We start from the raw sequence: 16,408 nt of genomic DNA, 5'->3' as shown, positions 1-16,408 counted from the left end.
CTTTTCCATTCTTTTCCTGCCTAAATGGATTTTTCCACAGGCCTTATCGACTACTACACAACAGCCACAAACCATAAGCTATTTTTGAAATACACTGCATGAGTTGTAATATATGACAAATATGATCAATCAAGTGTATTAATAACCTTTAAACCATGACAAACAGTTCTAAAAGAAAAACAATTGTACAAGGCTTAAAACTTGTTCTCATTGCAATAAAAAATTGTTATGCAACAAACTATAGTCCTGTTCGAGAGAATTCAATTAAATGATTAGAAACTTACCTTTTCTTAAATAACGGTATGCTATGAATCCTACTCCAGCCAATACTGTAATTGACAGGCCAACAGTTAATGCTAATTTCATAACAGATGTTTCAGAACTATAACTTCCTCCTCTAAAACGATGTAAAACAAAAAAATTAAATTAGAACGTAATAAATGTAATACATGGCTTTCTAGATTACGTGTTAAATCCCTCAAAGTTTATAATAGTATGGTTTGGAGACTATGATCTCAGAAGTTTTTCTAGTTTTACAGAATTTACTTTATTGCAACATTTGATTGAGGACATGAAATATTTTACAATTCCCTTATAGTCATGAACTATCAGTATAGTCATGAACTATCAGATTTTCATTTACTGTGGATGCAGAAGTTGTATCAATAATTACAAGTGAAGCAAAACACCTGTCCATAGGAATTTCCCCACCACTACACACAGCTATCATCTTTGGCTTACACACAGGCAGCAAGCATTGCAATATATAGTTACTAATGCGCACTAACATAAAACTTACGTGTGATTGGCCAAAGTTGCGATCTTTGTATACACATTTTTGTACTTTATATTATTTTCTAGGGAGCTAAAAAACTAAAACCAAATGATCAAAATTAATGTGGATAAAATATAATTTAGGAAAGTTCAGAAGCACAACTTTTATATTATTAACAGGTTTAAAATGGTAACAGGACATTTAGTATCTTTAAGAATTTTTTTGATGAAAACATTGGATACAGACTAAAAAGTACTAACTTCCCAAGATTTAATGCATACAATGTGTTTTAAATAGTCCACAGGGTAAAAAAACTCCATTCATATCATTTTAGCACTTAAAACAGTAAAAACATTAAATTAAAAGAAATCTGCAGGAGAGATGCTCCGGAATTGCTAGTTAAGCACAATACAACTAAATTTGTTATGAAGAATGGTATTCAATTTTATAACAAATTGGTATAGTTGCAAATGTAGACTGATAGAATTTAACTCATATCAGTCTCTCCAAATTATTTTTTAAACATTACATTATTTTTCCTAACAATCTATATATTAGCTTGTGTGTGTGCACGATGTGACCATGGAAAAAAAAGTCACTTTCTTATTTCTCATACATTGTGTCCCCAAAGCGTGGCGTTACGCTAAAATTTACTAAGTTAAAAAACGCAAATCAGGGAGTTACTATTTAAACATTTCATTATTTTTTCTTATTAATTTGAAAAATAAAACTGTCTAAAACTGTTTTTTTATGTTATTAAAACTAATTTATATTTTGAATGTTTTTATTTGTGTTTTTTTTGTTTTTATTTGTGTTTGTTTTAAAAGCCCCACGGGGGTCGTTATGGATAAAATAATTTAATTTTACCCCTGGTTTCCAATGTGCATGCCGTATCTCAGGGAAACAAGTTGTTTTCTTTAACTGAAAAATGAAAGCAAAGCGAAGAAGGTTGTCTCTTTTTTAAAAGTAATCCTGAAAAAAGTCATTTCAAACAAGGCATGCCACTGTTTATTCATCGTCAGGTTAGCTTAAAGCTTATATGTTTTCTATATTTTCCATTTTTGTATTCTGGGACCGAGGTTGTATCGCATTCGAATATGAATGTAATTCGAATCTAAAATGTAAAAAGCAAACTGTTGTTGTTGAACGAAGTGTTGTAAGAAATATTTTTTAAAACGAAAAAAACGTGCGATGATACAACATCATAAAAAGAATTTATTGGAAATGCACCAGACAATTTTAGTTGTACATTTCCAATACGGTCTCTGTGGGATGAAGTGAAATTTATTAATCGAAGTAACAAACTGATTGGACTTTTTTGCAGAGAGCCCTATCTAGCAACCTACTGAGAAAGCCAAAGAAAAGCAGGTGTGTGTTGTTTTAATTTTTTGATAGAGAAATGAATTTGGGTGCATAACGATTTTTGAGCCGTTTCTTCCAGAGCTCTTTTTTCCTTAAATATTAAGTTTGTTGTTGCGCCTTGAGCCGGAAAATATTTTCTTTAAGCACTTATTTTGTAAGAATATACTCAGAAAAATGGGTTGGAAGTTTAGAATATCCTAAGAATATGTGTGAGCTTGATAGTTTGTTTTAAATATGAACATTTGTATGACGCACAAAATTAATTAGAAGTTTACCATTTTTACATGTTACATGTAGAAATTGCCATTAGCTAGCTATAGTAACTTATAGCAGGATTTATTTTATTAAGGCATTGCATATATTAAGGCCATAGTCATGCTAAGAACATATTGAGAATAATAAGAATAGCATTTTGTCAAAAAGGTTAAGAACATCAATGCTGAAACGAAAACACACAGCGTGTGTATCATAGAAAAGAATTTATATAAACTGTAAAAAGTAATTTTTCCGTTGTTACTGTTTTTGACACTACAGACTGTGTGACTCGGTGCTGATGTCGTTATAATAAACTAAACCTAAAACATAAACTTTAAATCAATGTTTAAATCTGTTATGTTACGATAGTTTGTTTATAAATATATATATATTCGATTCTTATATTCGAAAACGCTGCATTGTTATCTTCTTTGATTTTCTTGATTATAAGCTTAGGTCTGTAAGGCAAACTGTTCTTTTGATATTTTGGATTGAAATATTTCAGTAGATATATAATATACCAAATGATTCTATTTTGTTATATTTCTCTTTTATGTGTTGTCAACTATTAATTTCTTATACTTTGAGTATATCTTTGGAAGGGTTACCTTATGCAATATAGACTAAATAGCTGATTTTGCATGACTTAACAAAAAATGTTGGATCTTTTTAATGTTTGGTACCATTTTTTTCCCTCACATACTTCTGGAATGGGAAATCAAGTATATAGTTTTAGCGTATTTCGCTTTTTATGTAATGGTTGTTAAGCACCTTTGGCTTTTTTAGACACTTTTCATTTGTATTTTTTAATTTTTTTTGACGTTTTGTTTAAAATAATGCAAATTGTGAGCAAACTCGATCCTAGGGCTTTTTTCTCTTTTTGCCATCCTGTTATAAAGGAGACAAAGTCAGAGTTGGGGTTGAAATGTGAGTTTTGAAAATTCAAATTACTATGTTGTATGTTTTTGTTAGTTTAATAATAAATTAAAAGACATACTTGCAATTGAAAAGGAGAATTTTTAAATGCATATTCATTGGGAGGTACTTCAAAATTCTAAAATAAATAATAGCCGTAAGTATTAAAGTTTTAATGTAGTCCATAAATAAACATAATACCAGCTAGTTCAATAGTTCTTCAAACAGCACAAGAAATAAGTAGAATTCAACAAATTAGCTTTGCACACAATGTACATTCACAAAAACAGAACAGTGATCACTATGTTACAAGGTTATTGCAACAGATCCGAAACTGCCAGAATAAAGCATGGTGTTGTCATTCTATACATTTCCTACCTGCTTTACAGTGGATAAATCAGATTTTGTTCCAATAAATATTGAAGGAGTTTTGTCTAAATTTATTTTCTAAATAGGAAGTACAATATGTTGATAATTTAACAAAAAATTGGACATTACTGAATGAAAGGCTTACATGAAAATTCTTGGATATTAACTTACTTTATGGAGTTCCGCAATTTTTGCGAAAGAGTTTGTGTCTGTCACATCATATAAATAGCACGTCGTGTCATGTTTTTGTGCCAGCAACTTCTCTTCAGCTAATTCGAAGGGAATTTCCTCCAACTGTAATAAAAGAAAAAGCTTTGAAATCTTTGAAAACTTTTTAAGTATGACACAATTTGCCAAAGTGTAAGAAAACTTAAAATGAAATTATTGCAAGTTGGGGTAGACAATTTATTTTTGTGTCTGTATACCTATTTTTAGTTGTGACTGGTCACATAAACAAATAAGCTTTTCTCCACAGTGGAGATTCATTGTCTAGTTTATTAGTTATCAAACTTACTTTTTAGTGAATTTAAAGGTTTTTAGAATTAATTATGAAAAAAAACAGAAAATTTTTAAGAAAGCTGTCCCACTGCTATTTTTAAAACCTCAATTTAATATTTTTAAGTTTCTTGACATATGTCTGTTATAAATAGCTCTAATATTTTACACCCTTTTACACCCAATAGGTTCAATGGGTATTTTATTTTGCCTGTAGGGCCTGGGCTAGGTAGTTAACTATCTCTCAATATTATAAGGTTGTTCGACAATGTTGGGGTGTACATTAACAAGCAAATTCAATGGGAGTGAGAGAACAATCTCTCAGGACTCTTAAGTAGTGTAACACCGTTGTTACATTAGCTAAGCTTGCAAGATAAATCTTGAATGATAAATTTTTTAAATCTGCACCGTACACACAGGGTAAAAAAGGTATGTGGTAAATCACCTGCTTCATTAGTATGGATAAAATAGTCAAGACAAGTCAGCAACTTACAATCACATGAACTTCGTGCTTTCTAAGTTGAACCGAATTAATTGAGTACTTTGAAAATTGTTTTATTTCTTTGTTATCACTAATGTTTTTGTTAAGAAAACTTTGAAGAAAACTTGTCTTCCCAACACCAGGTGGACCAACAACATAAGCTAAAAATACACTACGAGTGGTTTTGCGCTTTTGATGATCAACGTCTTTGCTTCTTGTAACTAAAAAAAATAAGAACAATGTTAATTAAACAACAAAAAATAAACATAAGATTCCAGCATGGTACAACTGTGTATCTTAAAAAGTAGAACAGAACAAAATTTTAAGCGTGGTTTATGCAAATTTTAAACATTACTTGTGTTTATTTATTTCAATTTTAGCGTAAAATAAGAATTCTTGAGACATGAAATAAGACAACATCAAAGGACACCAAATTTATCCTATGTTCGACACATAATTTTTTCCACAGAACGAATCAATGCCAGTATTTCTTTGTATTAGTCTAAGTACTCTTAATTTTTTGGTAAATATATTCTTAAATTTTAATCCAATTTCAGCAAAGCAAAGTGCCTGTTAATATAATCTCAAAAATAAAATAAAATAAACGCCTGGGGCATATATTAGCTCTCTCTTTGTGATTTAACAATGATAACAGCAACAAGTTTTTTTTAATTGTCACTACAGGCCTTAAAATAGAGTTTGCACAAATGAGGAAGATTTTATTGACATACCAAACTGGAATATTTATTAAGGATCACATATTCAACCTTTTTTTGTCACATTGACCATATACTTTGACAGCCCTACACAATGTTTATCCTAAGAAATCACTATTCCACTGAAGTTCTCCTTTTTAAATGCACACACAATCACTATTGTAGTGATGTTTTAATAGCAGCTTTCTCTCCCAAACACGCATACCACAGGAGTCCCAATGCTAATCCTAAATTTGCCAAATTTCAAGGACTGATAACGTAAGAAAAAACATAAAGTACAAAATTGTAAAAAAAGCATTTCACATGACAACATTCTATGCTAAAATTATTATAGACAAATCTCTACTTTGCCTTTTATGAGTCTTTTTAGACTCTACCCAATTATACTAGATATGTCCGCCATGTTTGTTATGTAAGCTAGTTTAAATGCAGTTGAAACTCAAAATCTCTGAGAATTGATTTCTTGATTTAAACCTTTTGTAGTGAAATGCTTTGTGAATTGCTGTAGGAAATAACTTAGCTACACTTTTAATGTGTGATGATTCACATGCCATAATAGCTGTAAGAACTGTGTAGGTCCATATATCTCCAGAAATTCCTGAAATATTTTCCAAACCTTTAGTGCAATTCTTAATGGATTAGCAAGACCATAACTTATGCAAGTCGTTCTTGCATCAGGTTTAAAGCACTGGAAATAATATTGTTGACCATTTGATATGTTTCATAAATTATGGCAAATGTTTTACTTCTAGGCAAATAACTATGCTTTTTGCAATTCTTAACATTGGGGTCTTCGTAAATATCCTGTGACAGAAATGGTTATAAGGGAAATTTCGGAGGATATCTTTAATGATTAATTTTAAGTGAAGCTAATCTCCCATGTTAAGAAATCATGTTTTTTGCTTTTTTATTAAATTATGGTATGATGTCATAAGATTAATATATTAATTGACAATTAATTAAAGGCACGTAATCACCGTTATCGAAAAAAATTATCATGTACATTTTTTATATTGAAGAAGAACTACTTTATTCATCACTAACATACTGCCAAGCAGTGAGTGGGATTCGATCCGCGGTCCCCAGAACTGGGAGCCGCAGACAAACCCACTACACTACGTGCGGCAATATGTTAGTGATGAACTCAGATAGTTTATCCGGATGGTGTGTATACATATAGGTGAATATTTATCACAGCACATCTGTATTTCATTCTCAACAGAATGAAACTGATCGGGGTGAACCATTCTCTGTTGAGAATGAAATACGGATGTGCTATGATAAATATTCATCTATATGTATACACACCATCCGGATAAACTATCTGAGTTCATCACTAACATATTGCCGCACGTAGTGTAGTGGGTTTGTCTGCGGCTCCCAGTTCTGGGGACTGCGGATCGAATCCCGCTCACTGCTTGGCAGTATGTTAGTGATGAACAAAGTAGTTCTTCTTCAATATGACTTACACATAAAATGGGTACCTCTAAAAAAGTTGCTTACAGGGTGATTACACGCCTTTAACAACAGTGATTTGCACAAGTAAATTACAGTTGTTCACATAAGAAAAAAATTATATCTTACACTACATCAGTTCCTTATGAGGATTTAAAATTCAAAAAAATAATTTTACCTCTAAGTCCAGTCAGCTGATTCTCTAAATCATCATGAATAAATCCAAAATATGCAAGCTGTGTTAATGTCCACGTGTAATCCATGTATGACCACAAACTATAAATATGCAAAGTATATGTGACAGAGATGAAATTATTATGATTACAATAACTTTAATAGCTCATATAACATGTCTAGCTGTGAAGTTAGTTTAACACTAGGAGGCTTACTTTTTGATTAATCGCAGTTACCAGGTTATTGCTCCTTTTGTGAACAAACTATGCAGACCATAAATTACTTTTAAACATATTTTTAATTACGCAGCCTTTCTAATTTATTTTATTTTATGGAGGTCCCATTTTCCTGTATCACGTCGGGCATACGATGTTGGCAAAATATATTTGTTTAGAGAGAGTGCTTTCCAATACATAAACAACAGATTAATTCACATCCAACTTATTAAAAACCACAGAGTCGACGTGAATTAAAAAGGCTGAGTATAAAATAAATTTGAGTTAGAAAAAAAATAAAATACATTTAGCAAGAATAATACTTTACTTACATCCACTGAGCAACAAAACCTTCAGCTGTTATCCAACCTTGATCATTGCAACAAGTAGCAGTAAAGTCTACTTGAGACCAGGGATTTTGTGGACACAAGCTTACCAGATTCTATGCAGCAAACAAATATCATAGGTCACGTTAACTGTAAAATTGAGAGCCTTACTCAGGCGTAAATTTTGGTCGAAACAGAAGTAAAACTTTTATTTCCTTTTTGTATTTTGTAGGAACCTTAATTGGTTTCACACTATAATATTTCTGTTTAATTATATTTATATACGGTAATAATGCAAAATAAAACCTTATGCGATATGCAGTACCTGTAATTCTTCTGGAGATAATGCATCATCTTCATCCTAATAAAAAAAAATTTCAATGATTATTCTTCAGTCAAAGCAAACTGGCTGGTACTAAAGTCAAAATTAATTAAGTTAAAACTTAGCCCTGTCTATATTAAAACACAAGCCGGTATTTTGTTGGTATGAAATGTTGCCTAGCTCGTGGTTCTCATGTGTATTAAAACACAAGGCAGAAAAAACTATGGTAAAAGCTATGGAAAAAGCAAAAAGTAAAATTTGTATACATAAAATGCAATCATAAACAACTTGCTTGGGATATCTAGCCACTGTCATTGTATTATAGTTTAAGGTGAAAGTAGGAAGATAGCTACCTAGAGCTAGACTAAATTTTAAAATAGTTTTGGGTTCAAGGTTAAATATTATTAATTATAATTAATAATAATTTTTTATAGGAAGGGGATTGTATATACCTACAGCTTAAAATACTTGGCAGGATCTAATATCATAGAGACAACATCTATTATCATTGAGAACTAATACTCTGATATCACCACTATTTATATCAGGTTGTGGAATGTAACATTTTGGACATTGCTTAATATAGTAAAAATATTAAAACCGATCTATAAAAATTATAATCAATTTATTTTGTGTTTTCCTGTTAGCAATGTAATATGTTGTCTGTCTTTTAAACAGCAAGCATACAAAAAAATAACCATCGTTTCCATGTTGGTGATTTCCAAAAACTTTGGTAAAATTTAAAATAATCACTTAAAAATTGGTATATAAGTTCCCGATTTAGCTGTTTTCGACGGAACATTGATTTGGACAAATATACGTGTGCTAAAAACATAAAAAGAAGGGGATTGAAATAATCAGATAACATTTTAATAAAATGCATGTCAGGTTTGGGTCCAAATTGTGTCTTTTAAAATACAAAAATTTCCAAGAAGCAGAAAAAAATATCTGAGCTGAAAAATACAATCTTGACTTCAGGCTGTGTACTTCAATTTTTTTTCCACGGAAAGCAAAAAGTCAAATTGCTCTTATTCACATCTCTTCAGATTCAAAAATATTTGACATTTTTCTCTCTAAGCTTGTTAAAAAGTTGTTTCTCTCTGTTTATATTTTGGCTGCCGTATCTCGACGACTCACTCTTAGCATTAGAAATAGCAAAGTCTTGTCAGTACAAGTATTAGTGACACAACAGCATTGTGTCACGTTTTAACAAAACAGAGGGGAGTTGTCAAAAAGATTCCAAAGTGACTACGAATTAAGCATTTATTTTTTGTCACAATTTAACTATTGCACTCTTTTGTGATAAAAGGTCTCAGCAACTCCTAGTACTGACCATCAGGCATTATCAGTAAGAGACAGTGACTTCTCTCTTACTTACTCAGACTATTTGACTTGATAAAATCAGGACTCACATCACCAGAAAAAGCTATCTATATCTAGTTATAGAAGTGTAAAAAATTTTGAAACCACATCAATGTGGTCTAAGTTTGATAAAGTATCTAATTTTTATCAGCTAGCTCTTAAGTCCTTTACAAACCGTTAGTGCAGGACAGGCATGAAACTACTTGTCAATATCCATACAAATATGTCCTCTTTAAATTAATTTAAAGCATTGGTACAAAAGAAGTGTTCTATTTGTCAGTGTTCTATTTCTCAGTAATTATGTATTCCCCATGTTTTTATTATCAAATTAGTTTTATCTTTTAAATAGTTGGTATAAATTAGTCTATACATGCAAACAAACTTTAAATAAATAAAAAAAAAATTAAAAAGATTTTGTACATGACAATAATATTTGCTTTGCTTTGCTTAATTGGAGATAAAACATATATGTGTATTAGGAAGCATGAACAATAATGTGTCATGCACCAAAATGATGTTTTTATGTTGTTCGGAAAAAACGTCCTAAGTATTCTAATTAATTCTGAATAAGATTGCAGCACAACCTTTATTGACCAAACCAGAACACGTTAGCAAAAATTTGTACTTATTTGTGGCATTGCTTGCCCTACCAGATTATTTTTTAATTAACTGAAAGCATTTTTTTAAAACTAATTAAAACCAAAAAGACACATTATATTAGTCACAATATTTTGAACTGGTTAATATTGAAATCATAACAAGATAAAAAACACATTATCCAGAAATATAAATAGCAGTAGCACAAGTTCATGGCAAAAAAAAACTTTAGTAAAAATGACAAAATCTTCTTTAAAATCGGGGCCTTTGCGCAATTAGTACAATATAAACATTGCTTACGCAACCTATGCATCTGTAAAATTCGCAAGTTGATGCTTTTTCACAAATTTGTAAAAAGGCTAAAAATCTTCCATTGTCTCTATGAGGGGTTATAGATCTGATGTTTTTTATCAATGAATGTCCTCATGAAGAAAAATCAGAGCACTAAATAGCAAGAGTATGCTATGCTTGTACTTAATTATATTTAAATAATCTGTGATGGTCTAAAAAATCAGTTTTTTATTGCTTTTTCATGCCAAGTGCAATGATCTTTTTTAAATACACAAAAACTACAAATTTGTTCCACTAAAGGTTACAAGAATATTATCCAATTAAAAATTTTTTCTGTCAATTTAATCCTGTCTGACGATGTCAGCTAATAATGTGAGTATTATGAGCACGTATGCTTAAGCATTATGTCACAACTAGGCTGTAAAACATAAAAAACAAATATGTTTTTATTAAAACATTTATTATACATTACAATAAAGAAAATCTTCTCAAAAGTTTTTTACTGGTTCATGCACAGGACAAAAAAGCTTGTTTTTTCTTAAGCATAAATTTCTTGTTGGTCACTTTCATTACAACTTCTTTTCATCATAAGTTGCTGTTGATGTTTCATCCTTGCTTCTTTTTTCAACCATGCATGATGCAAACAGCAACAAAAATATCAAAGTTATCACTGTACAGCACACAGCAGTGATCTGATCACTAGTAAGAAATTGGTGTCTCTCAGGTGTTTTTATATTTATAGTTTTTGAAGAGATTACGGCATCGTTTATTAAGGTGTCAAACTTTAAGTGGTACGCCACACCAGGGTCAAGGTTATTGATAAAAACATTAGATTCAGTACCATCGGTTGTAAAAGTATGCTTCAATTTCTTATTGTTGATGTCGCTGACTGTCAGTGACACTCTGCTGACAAACAAAAGTGAATCAAGAATCCAATCAAAAAAAATCGTATCATGCTCTACACTTCGCAATCTGATTGAGCTTTTAACAGCTTGGAAACAATTGACAGATCGAGCCCCTGAAATTTTTTTGTAATGTCGACAATTTAGACACTGAAGTTGCCCTTTTCGTCTCTTTCCAATAGATTTACATGGAAAACATTCAGCACTTGATATTCTTTTACTGCAAGCACATGAGCCATAATAACGTGGAAACTGTGCATCATTGGAATGAACAACATACACAGTTTCATTATTGTAGAGATTCTTTCTGGCTGTTGGACTGCAATAACCAAAATAAACAACTTCCTTATAAGGCGTCTTTTTGTTACCTTTTATCATAACTTCAGACAAAGCTCCGCATATTACTTCATGGGGTAAATGAAGACTAAATCTGTCCAAAGTATAGGGTTGGACGGAAAAGTCAAAATAAAGTTCAATTTTATCGAGATGATCTTTGTATGATATAAAGGATGATTTGTAAGCTTTATAATGAACGCTATCAATGAGAACCAATTTACTTTTGAAAACGAGTGATGATACATTGCATGACATTCTCTTCAGGAGAGTTATTGTCACTGATACTTCACTGGAAGATGAAAAAGTCAGTTCGTTTGATATCAAAGAACATTGCACATTGTCATTGTATGATCCACCTTGCCAATATCCATTGAAAAACTGTAGACGTTTTATGCAAAAACCACTTAAATTCCACGAAGTCAAATTCTCCCTTGTAAAAGTTTTATTGAAAATCACTCCATCACATTTGAAATGAACAAGAACCGTCACAAGAAAATAAAAAGGTGTATTGAACTGCATTTTTCAAGTTTTACTCCAAAGAAAACGTGTTGCTGTCTTGCAAAACTGGATACTAATTGACTCTAAAGCATGGGTCCTTACAACATTATGTTGTTTATACAACAGCCAATTAATTCTAATTAACAATAGAAATAAGCTCATTAAAGTTATTAAATCAGTGCTAGTATTATCATTCATTCTCAGACTTTGTATACAAGTACATACTGCATAGGAGAATTTCTTTCTATATTGGAAATACCAAAAATGCTTTAAGTCGAACTACAACTTTAAAAAAAACATTAGGAAATGAAGCAAGTATGGGCTTTGCCTAATAAAATATATAATGTGTATCAAGGTGCATGAACAATAACGCATACAAATGATTGAATATTGAACTAATTACAAAGATAAACATGAAGCAGTTAAAGTAAGTATCAACGGGAGGTTGCAGATAACTACTGTTGAGAATAGTCGATTATATGTAATTAAAAGAAAAAACAATTTCCATTGTACTATGTGCATGCAAGTATTTTAATTTTTGTAATATTTCCTGATGTAGAATGTTTTAATACAATTAGAAAATTTAACACGTCAATACTAAACAGCACAGACAATCCAAAAATATTGGATTATATAAAGGTGTCTAAGTAACCCTAATGAGTAAAGAAAAACCTAACTTTTGTGTCTGTGTACAGCTAAAAAAATATTTAATAAAATATTCCTGTTTTGGTTCCTGTTTCCAGATTTTTAGGACAAAATTTTATCTGTGTACGCAGAAATTTTCTTGAAGTGAAAATCAGACTGTTAATTTCTTTTTCCTGATGTTTTATATTTGAATCAGATACACTAACATATTTTATTACCCTGATTAGAGGGTGGCATTCATATCTTTGAAAACCTAAACATCAGGGACACGCAAAAACAATAACACATAATAGGGTTAGTTGTAAATAAATTCCACATAATGGAGGTTTTAGATAAACACAAAACTGGGTCTCACCAAAATCCTTTGAGTAATGAAATGATAATCATGAATGTATTTATATGAGAAATAGCCCTCATAATAGCGAACATTAACAATCTGTATTCAATACTACCAAAGATTCATCGTTGCTTTTCACTGGTTCTAAACCAGACAGAAGTGCACTGTTTCGCTAGCTACATCCACCTCTCTTTCTTAACATTAGTTAAAATAAGAGCTAATTAAAAGTAAAACTATGAAAAAAAGTTAAAATTAAGCTTGATTTTAATAGGGCAAATGGCCAATATGGACTCCACATCAGCAGGTCACTTTTACCACAGATACATGGTACAAGAATTTATAATAAAAAGTATATCATTGGTTTTACTAAATACACAAATCTTGTTGTCAATGTCAACTCTACAAAACATGTTGGTGAAGAATGGTATATGACTTTATGTGACTAGTGTTCAAGAGAAGGTCAGAAGTGGCACAGTAGACATTGTCCAACAGATCAATACAAACAATCAAAAGTTACAAATACTATTTTTAATACACTTCCAGATGTGTGAACTATTGTTAATTGAGACAAGAAAGTAGTAATAAACTTAGTAACTTCCAAGGACAAAAAAATTATTTGGTTACAAGAACTTTCTTTGTTATCTTCCTTACTTATATTAGTCTGTTTACATAGACAAGACCCATGTCACATTTATAGTCTTAACCTTATATAACTAGATCATATTACTGGTTATTATTTTTTTTTCTAAACTCTATTAGTAAAAAGCTAACAAATTCTGCAAATCTCTATAAAAAAAGGTACATATAACTTGAATATTAAATATTAAATTATAAAATATTGAACCTACGTATAACTAAAATGAAACATAAAATTACAATAATAATATCTACCATTACAGGCACATATTTAAAACTCTGGCTTTATACAAAATTTAAAAAACATTTTGGCAAGTACTGTGGTTTTATTTATAAAAAAAATTCAGAGGAAAGTGTGTATAAAGGGGAAGGTATGTACAAGTAAATATGCAAAATAAAATTTGTGTACTTATTTTATTTCGCATCACAATTTTATATTTTTTACTACAAGCTAACAAAACAACTACACTTTTTCACCCAAACAAAAATTAAATTTCAAAGACTCCAGATCTTCCATTAATAAGTAATTTTAATATATTATTTACTGACTTTTTATCTTTAGAAAAAAACTAAACACTAGAGCAACAGCCTTTAAACAACAAAAAGTGATAAACAATTTTAAATAAGTTTTAATAATCACATGCAATAACAACATTTTGAATTTAATATTTTTTTAAGAAGAAAAACAAAAACAAAAGTTTCACAGCTTACCTGATCATACTTGTAAAATAATTCCATAACAAAATCTAATCCAGTTGATGATAACTCTACAGAGCTGTCTGGAGCAATATGTAATCTAGATAGACAGACATATCAACAAAGCTACATACTAGTCATGTAACCACAATAACAAAAAGCAGTTATGATGCCTTCATGAAAAAAAACTAAAGGTTCAACCAATTGTGAAATGCAAACATTTTGTGAAAATAAACTTATTGCTGATGACATTTTTTAAAAGTTATAACCACGAAAATTCCATTTGTACTGACTTTTCTCTTATCGTAACACAGATTATGTTTAAAATTAAGGGTTTTGGTTGTTCATGTATGCCTTAAAAACATTTAGGAAATAGAATTCAGCAGGTTTATCATTCTGACCTGCAGCAGGCACTCACATTTTAAAATAAACTTAAGAAAATAAACTTGAGCAGGTAACACATTAATTTAGCATATATTTTAAAGATTTTCAGTGGTAAGTAATAAAAAAAACTGCAAAAGTTTTCGTTAACAGTGAAACTAGTATTTTAGTTTAGTGTGTCAATTTTATCAACAGAACAGATTTCACTAGTTTTGACCTAAAATAGTTAGATTTAAACTTTGATGTCACCAATAAATTTAGTGAGCTTTTTATTTTTAATTTTGTTGAAAACGGAGTACTTTCAACATTATAGATCAATTATTTTATTCAGCTGACAAATAATCAAAACTTCCGCTCTTACTATCAGCATGCTTTTCTATGTACTGACCAATTTTCGTAAAGAAATTGAAGTATAAATTTTGAGGGAAACATGTCTCAATGCAATATTGGGACATTTTCAGTGTGTTCTCAGCGTGGAACACAATTTTTAATGCATCTATTTCATCAGTGTATTTCTTCTAGTTCTAATATATAGACACTAAGCCTTTATTACTTGGTTTTCATTAAGAATCCATTATATTCTGCAATGGTTATTATGTAACTGTTTTATCTACAACATTATTGTACAACTTCTCTTGTGTCGCTTTTGTTGTACTACATTTGTTTCCAATAAAGTTGCAACCAGTGACTGTTGTCCAATTTTAGAATTAACAGAACTGATCCTATAATCTATACTTACGTTGGTACAAGATAGTCTTCTTTTATTTCTAAATTATCTCCATACCCAAATCGCCTAAGTGCAGTCCATGTGGTTTCTTGTCTACCCTTTTGTATAAATAATGTGTGGAGAAACAAAAAACCTGAAATATGAAGAATGCCTTTTTATTTTATGATGTGTCCCGCTGCATCACTTCTTAGGTTTCAAAAAACGGGGTAAAATATTCATGGAGTACGCAAATTTCAAAACTGCATATAACCAACCTGGGAGAGTTACTCCAACATCAGTAACACCTTCATCCATGTTCCGCTGAACGATATTTTTAACTTCTTGTAACCCATGTGTTGGAAGAGAATTTCTAAAACATCGTTTCTGTTAAAAAGAAGAAAAACAATCAAAGTTGCAATGCTGCCAACCAAAAATATAATTCAAAATTTGATATATGGAATTATAAGAAAATCATGTTAAATTGTTTATTATAATGAATCTAATTTTTCAAGCAACATGCATTTTAAGCCATAAAGCTTTAAGTTAAAAAAGAAAGAGCCTACCTGAAACTCATTTAACTCAAGATCATTTAGAACACCATCATTGTCCAAATCACATATCTACAAACAAATATTTTAAAAATCAAAAAACAACAAAAAAAAAACACAAACAAAAGGATAGTAAAACAAAGCAATTAAAAAATAATGTAATGTTTCGCAATATGGGTTTCTCCTGTTTCATGTAAATTCATGCTGATCAAATGGTTCAAGCACACCTTCAAAATAAAGCCGTGTTGTAGTGTTTAGGTGCTAAACTTGGAACATATTTTTTCAAGCCTTGTAAAAAAGACTTATCATTTCGTTTTTTATCCGAGTGGTGTTTAAGATTAGGTAAAAAGTTTTTTTAAATGCTTTATATAAACAATTTTTTGCATCATAAAAAAATTAAACTATGCATATATATACTAAAACTGCAAAAGTTGTTAATATGCTTGATGTTTTGATTTAAAGAAGCTTACAATGCTGATAAAATAGTGTTTGGGAAAATTACTATTAAAAAGGTAAGTTGTATGAGGCCTGTGTAAGAAGTGTTATGTTGTACGGTAGTAAGACATGGGCAGTGAAGCAGAAATATCTTGACCGTTTAGAAAGGAATGATATG

The 16,408-nt window shown here is 30.4% G+C and overlaps 1 protein-coding gene across 2 annotated transcripts in view; it reads right to left on the bottom strand.

The window, feature by feature from the left end:
- LOC130649408 (mitochondrial Rho GTPase 1-A-like) overlaps positions 1-16,408 on the bottom strand; it is a 32,843-nt gene that overhangs the window by 1,008 nt on the left and 15,427 nt on the right. The window contains exons 9-21 of one of the 2 annotated variants that reach the window (XM_057455679.1): positions 15,811-15,867; positions 15,523-15,631; positions 15,281-15,401; positions 14,176-14,260; positions 7,864-7,899; positions 7,545-7,654; positions 7,002-7,099; positions 4,665-4,873; positions 3,848-3,970; positions 3,686-3,754; positions 3,390-3,446; positions 800-873; positions 285-397 (exon numbers count right to left, since the gene is read on the bottom strand). In XM_057455679.1, the coding sequence (XP_057311662.1) occupies positions 285-397; positions 800-873; positions 3,390-3,446; positions 3,686-3,754; positions 3,848-3,970; positions 4,665-4,873; positions 7,002-7,099; positions 7,545-7,654; positions 7,864-7,899; positions 14,176-14,260; positions 15,281-15,401; positions 15,523-15,631; positions 15,811-15,867 (1,261 nt within the window). The remainder of the gene's footprint in view (positions 1-284; positions 398-799; positions 874-3,389; positions 3,447-3,685; positions 3,755-3,847; positions 3,971-4,664; positions 4,874-7,001; positions 7,100-7,544; positions 7,655-7,863; positions 7,900-14,175; positions 14,261-15,280; positions 15,402-15,522; positions 15,632-15,810; positions 15,868-16,408) is intronic. The other variant, XR_008983044.1, reaches the window with a different exon arrangement.

The sequence above is a fragment of the Hydractinia symbiolongicarpus genome, chromosome 7 (genome assembly GCF_029227915.1).
Source record: "Hydractinia symbiolongicarpus strain clone_291-10 chromosome 7, HSymV2.1, whole genome shotgun sequence".
In the NCBI taxonomy this organism is placed as follows: Eukaryota; Metazoa; Cnidaria; class Hydrozoa; order Anthoathecata; family Hydractiniidae; genus Hydractinia; species Hydractinia symbiolongicarpus.
Note: the sequence above shows the minus strand (reverse complement) of the source record. Positions and strands in the feature narration are given on the sequence as shown.